The sequence below is a fragment of the Bombina bombina genome, chromosome 5 (assembly GCF_027579735.1).
Source record: "Bombina bombina isolate aBomBom1 chromosome 5, aBomBom1.pri, whole genome shotgun sequence".
Lineage (NCBI taxonomy): Eukaryota > Metazoa > Chordata > Amphibia > Anura > Bombinatoridae > Bombina > Bombina bombina.
In genome coordinates this window covers 953174134-953179580 of record NC_069503.1, presented here as the reverse complement: position 1 = coordinate 953179580, position 5447 = coordinate 953174134, and the positions used below count along the sequence as shown (strand labels likewise).

Sequence of the window (5447 nt, the reverse complement as noted above, 5' to 3'; positions counted from 1 at the left end):
GGCGTTAGGCCAGGGTACATTGGCAAGGCCGAATAGCTAAAGAAACTCATAACATGCATAATATTCTCACTGCATAATAACCCAGTATAATAAAGTCTATTCATTCTAAAATGGCTGCGAGGAACAAGATGGCTGCGAAGAACAAGATGGCTGCCATCAGGTTCATATTACCCCTAACATACCACCCTTTTATTCTAACAGAATAACATAAAAACTAAAACAACTTAACGAATATAAAGAACCTTATAGCGAGATGGCTGAGCGGTGACATTATGGAAAAAGGAATGGTGAGGGTTAGCATGAGTACTGGTAAGCTTATTAATCAAACACACAGTAAGCTTATATATCATACCAAGAGCTCCTAGCCAGGAACTCAGACCAAAGGTCCAATCTATACCATCAAAGAGACCTGTTGGCTGCTTACGTATGTGTGATTGAATGTCATGCAAAGTGTCAAGATCATGGTGTATTCTACCAGTGTTGTTCCAGATAAAAACACAGCAAGAAGAACCTATGCGCTTACATACTCCTCCTTCTGCGGCTAGCAAATAATCTAAAGCCATACGATTCTGGAGAGCAGTCTGAGCGATCTGCTCTTGTCGCATAGTTAAGGACTCTATAGCGTCTGCAGTGGAATTAAAAGCTGCATCTACCAGTGTAGCAAACAAATTAAGCTTATAATATAATCGCATGACAGCTGCGGTAGGAAACCAAGATGCAGTAGCTATCTCGGCAGTACTAGTCTTAACTGTAAAATCAGAAGCTCGCAGTTTAGCATTAGGGAGTGTGTCATGAATACTTAATGCTGGGAATATGTAACCCAAATAACAAGGTGAGAGATGGCTACATGGTATAATTTTAACTGCCCATCTTTCACAAAGCCAATAATAACCATAAGGTAACTTAATAACTGAAGGACATGAGGGAAATCTTTTCCTCTTAGCTTCTGGAGAAGCACCTGTCTGTTTACCTATATTTCTGTTGTTACGCCAGAACCAATTACGAATTGTGTTGTGTGGTTCAGTATACTTAGCAGTAAAATTACGAATATACTCAAAAGAAAGATAGGATCCATCCCATATATTTAACAGTGTAGCATTAACTGGTGTGGCTGCATTGTAGATTAAGGCAACTGTAATAGGCATCTGACTAAGTGTACTGGGGTGAAAACTAGTACCATTAAGATTATGGGGCATAATAACACCATGGTTTACACAATTGACTAAGTGTACCCTATCCTTTTCAAAACCTTTATCAGTGTTAACTATTGGTGTAAAATTCCACATAGTATCATCATTTATCATTTGTGTCAAATTGTGTGCGGTAATAGGAAAACCCACAAATGGATAACCCAATTTCTCCCCATGAGGCACATAGCCACAAACCCAACAAGAATCAGTCTGATTAGTCACTTTGTATAAGTTCGTGGCAGCTTTAACAAAAGCATTGTCAGTTTCCCATGCCGACATATGCAACTCTCTGACATCACGGGTGAGAGGGATGGATAAGGGATTAGTGACATTGTCAATTACACTTTTATTATCATTGTGCCGGGGCGCACCAGGACTAGGGAATGGCCTGAGTTTGTGCAGGGGCGCACCAGGATTGAAGATTAGGATCAGGATGACAATCACGGATGCGAAGAACACTGCTGGCAGGAGGTACCACACTATTCGATACTCGATGGAATCATGGAGCGGCCAGGGTTGACGTCGTCTGGGGCCCTCTTGATCCGGTTCGCGTGGATCCATACTGGAGCTTCCTCTGTAAGGACAGCGGTTCTTGTCACAGCGATCACTGTAGTTGGAAGGCCAAAAGGAGGATCCAGCGACTTATTCTTGTGGAGCTGCTTCACCAAGACAGTATCTCCAGGCTTGAACGGGTGTGTCGGGATACCTGTAGGCTGAGGAAGAGTAGAAGAAACATCACCATAGATGCCATTCAATGTTTCAATCAGATTAGTTACATATTCTTCCCTTACAACATTGATATCTCCCCTTACCACAGGAGAACCTTTTTGTTTACACCATGGGGTTGGAAAAGGTCTGCCCATCAGAATTTCAAAAGGTGAATAACCCGTAGTGGTGCTAGGGGTCATTCTGATTTCTGCCAATACTGCAGGTAAATGTTCAAGCCAATTAGTAAATGTACCACCAGTTCCCTTCCTGAACTTATCTTTAATGGTTCTATTCATGCGCTCTACCTGTCCTGATGACTGTGGGTGATAAGGAATATGAAACTTCCAGTCAATGGACAACATAGTACAAATCATTTGTGTAATCTGTAGATCTTTAATGACATACTTGGATGTCATCAGATTCTTGGTCTGTTGTTTACTTATGTGGCCAAAACCATGAAAATGACTAATAAACAATGGTGCGGCAATTTGTGGTATCCCTACTCTCCCCTCCTCGTCTGACCACAGGCCATCTTGGCCTTTGGTCAGACCAGCAGAGATCCAAGTCTGTAAATCAGTTTCAGTTGCGCCAAACTGTAGGTGCGCCACATCCACATCAGATGCTAAGGCAGGAATCATTACCATGTGTAACTGTTCCTGTGTATTAGTGCTGAGATAGTCAGGGTGCGGTGGACCCCGAAACGCAGCTTCCTTAGCAATGGTGTCTGCAAAATCATTGCCAAGTCTAACGTCAGTGGAGTCAGTACTGTGGCCTTTACATTTAACAATTGCTAGCTTATGTGGTAATTTAATTGCATCTAAGAGTTCTTGTACCAGTGTAGAATGTGAGATACTCTTACCATCAGCTGCAACAAAACCTCTGTTCTGCCAAATCACTCCAAAATCATGCACAACTCCAAACGCATACCTGGAATCAGTGTAAATGGTCACATCTTTCATCGCAAACGCTCTACATGCCTGAGCTAGGGCTACCAATTCAGCTGCTTGGGCTGACACAAAAGGCAGAGAACCAGCAGTAACCACTGTGTCGGGTAACTGTACCACAGCAAAGCCTGTAAGATAAACACCATCAGCAGGTTTAGAACATGACCCATCAACAAAAACAACTTCTCCCTCCTCTAGTGGAGTTGTTTGCAAGTCAAGACGTGGTGACGTCTCTGTGTGTACAGTGTCTATGCAATTGTGGTCCTCAGGGTGTTCTAAAGGACATTTAGAAATCAATGCATGTAATAAAGGTGCTGGGCCTCCTGTGGGTGCAATGTATTTGATAGTGAGGTTTGCAGTGGATGTGAGAATTGTTTCATAGCCTGACCTTCTCTGTGCAGTCATGTGCTGTGTAGTGAGATTATTTAACACTTGCAAGACTTGATGTGATGTATGCAATATCAGAGAATGTGACAGTACCAATGTTTGTGCCGCTTCCACCATCATAGCGCATGCTGCTGTAGCTCTTAAGCATGCTGGCATACCCTGTACCACCGTCGGCAATAATTTTGAATAAAAAGCTACCGCTCTGTACCCATTACCGTGTTCCTGAGCAAGGACCCCTGCTGCTGTACCTCCCCCTTCTGTGCAATACAGGTGAAATGGTAGGTTATAGTTGGGTAAACCTAGGGCTGGAGCGGAACAGAGAGCCTGCTTGAGGGTGTTGTAGGCCTTATCAAGAGCCTGTGTCCAGTGGATTTGTTCTGGTTCATGCTGACCTGTAACTGAACGCAAAATATGATCATAATATGAACAGTCTGGTATCCATTGCCTGCAGTAAGTAACCATACCCAGAAAAGATAACATAGCATTCTTTGTTTGTGGTCGAGGAAGAACCATGAGAGCCTTAACTCTTTCAGGGGATAACAGTCTCTTGCCTGCTGAAAGAAGAAAACCCAGGTATGTTACTTGTGGAAGACAAAATTGCATTTTTCTCAAAGTCACTTTGTGCCCTGCATCACCTAAGTGCTGAAGCAAATGGAGAGAGTCAGTTTTACAAGTCTGTTCATCAACACTGCACAACAACAAATCATCCACATACTGTATCAAAGTGGAACCTTCAGGAGGTGTCCAGGATTCTAGGGTCTTACGAACTACAGCTGAGTACGCGGCAGGGGAATCAATAAAGCCCATTGGTAAACGATTAAACGTATATTGATTCCCTAAATACGTAAAACCAAACAACGGTTGAGTGTCGGGATGCACAGGGATGCTAAAGAATGCACTGCAGAGATCAATGACTGTAAAGCAAGTTGCAGTACTTGGGATGGCTGTTAAAATAGCATTAACATCTGGCACTATCGGTGCAAGTGGCTGCACCAGAGCATTTACTGCTCGCAAGTCTTGTGTAAATCTGTATTCTGTACCTCCAGGTTTAGGAACAGGATTGATAGGTGTATTGTATGGTGACAGTGTGCGTCTAATAACTTTCTTAGACAATAGGTCCTTAATTACAGGAGCTATTCCCTGTTCCTTTTCCTTAGACAAAGGGTACTGCTTAATGTATACAGGTTTAGCACCTGGTTTGAGAGTGGCTTTGTATGGTGTGCATGAAATGAAACCTGGATCATTAAATCCAGTGGCCCATAAACTCTGTTTTAACTCATCAAGTGCCTCTGGCACATCATTAGTGACATGTGAAGCATGTGTGAATGCATCTGGCTCTAATTGTACAGGTATAACCTTAGGATCTTTTACAATATTCCTGCCATATTTCCATGTCCACAAATGTTCTGGTGTTTGCACATAAACTGTATCTGGTGTAAGTACAACTGCATTAACTGGTGCTTTCCACATCTCTTTCTCAACATGGTCAGTAATCCAGGGTCTGTAAAAAGCTTGTGTCACAACTTTGTCAGGGTGTGAGGCATACTCAAACACATTCTCAAGAGTCTGTAAACTGAGTTTATCAAGGTACAACTGTTTAGTAAGGGCAGGTTCAGGATCAGCTGCATACAGCAACGGAACTGAATCCCAGGGAGTGTCAACATGCAATCCTCCCTTGCAATCAATATTAACAGACATTTGCATCTTAGCCATTAAATCCCTTCCAAGCAAATTAACAGGACTATTGGGTATTATGCGAAAAGCATAAACAAATCTGTTTGAAGGGCTGTCATTTGGATACACCTCCAAAGGAGGCGTCCTGGGACACGAAATTGGGACTCCTGTAATGCCAACAGATTTTTCACATGTATTAGTCACTGGCCCATTGTATTCTCTAGCAGAAATGCTAGATTTAGTTGCTCCGGTATCTACCAAAAAATCATGTGGGACACCTTGCACAACTAAAGACATTAAGGGTAAATCTTGCCAATGATACGACAACTGAGCAGTATAACATGTGAGCAGTCCCCTCTGCTGGCAATCCTAGCGGGTACTATTCTGATTCTGGGAAGGAGACTGAGTCCAGGGTATCTGATATCTGGGAGTGTTGCTGGGATTCTGGGAGGAATTATTATTCCCACCATACTGATCATTTCTATCCCTTCTAGGCTGTGGGCAGTCCTGCTGCCAATGATCATAAGACCCACAATTCCAGCAA

The 5447-nt window shown here is 42.8% G+C and overlaps 2 protein-coding genes across 2 annotated transcripts; both read right to left on the bottom strand.

Annotated features, from left to right (window-relative positions):
* Positions 1-224: 224 nt before the first annotated feature.
* Positions 225-1469, bottom strand: LOC128661675 (endogenous retrovirus group PABLB member 1 Env polyprotein). The gene has a single exon (XM_053715902.1). It carries the CDS (start codon positions 1467-1469, stop codon positions 225-227), a length of 1245 nt encoding a protein of 414 aa, XP_053571877.1.
* Positions 1470-1669: 200 nt separating this feature from the next.
* On the bottom strand, positions 1670-5200 carry LOC128661674 (uncharacterized). The gene is made up of 2 exons (XM_053715901.1): positions 3694-5200; positions 1670-3627 (listed from the first exon to the last, which is right to left on the bottom strand). Exons 1-2 carry the CDS (start codon positions 5198-5200, stop codon positions 1670-1672), a joined length of 3465 nt encoding a protein of 1154 aa, XP_053571876.1.
* Positions 5201-5447: the final 247 nt, after the last annotated feature.

Excerpts from the sequence above, each read along its gene's own strand:
- LOC128661674 (XM_053715901.1), bottom strand. The coding sequence starts at position 5,200 with ATGTCTTTAGTTGTGCAAGGTGTCCCACATGATTTTTTGGTAGATACC. Across the intron at positions 3,628-3,693 it reads TGCTATGTTATCTTTTCTGG|TTACAGGTCAGCATGAACCA; the intron begins GTATGGTTACTT and ends TTTTGCGTTCAG.
- LOC128661675 (XM_053715902.1), bottom strand. The coding sequence starts at position 1,469 with ATGTCGGCATGGGAAACTGACAATGCTTTTGTTAAAGCTGCCACGAAC.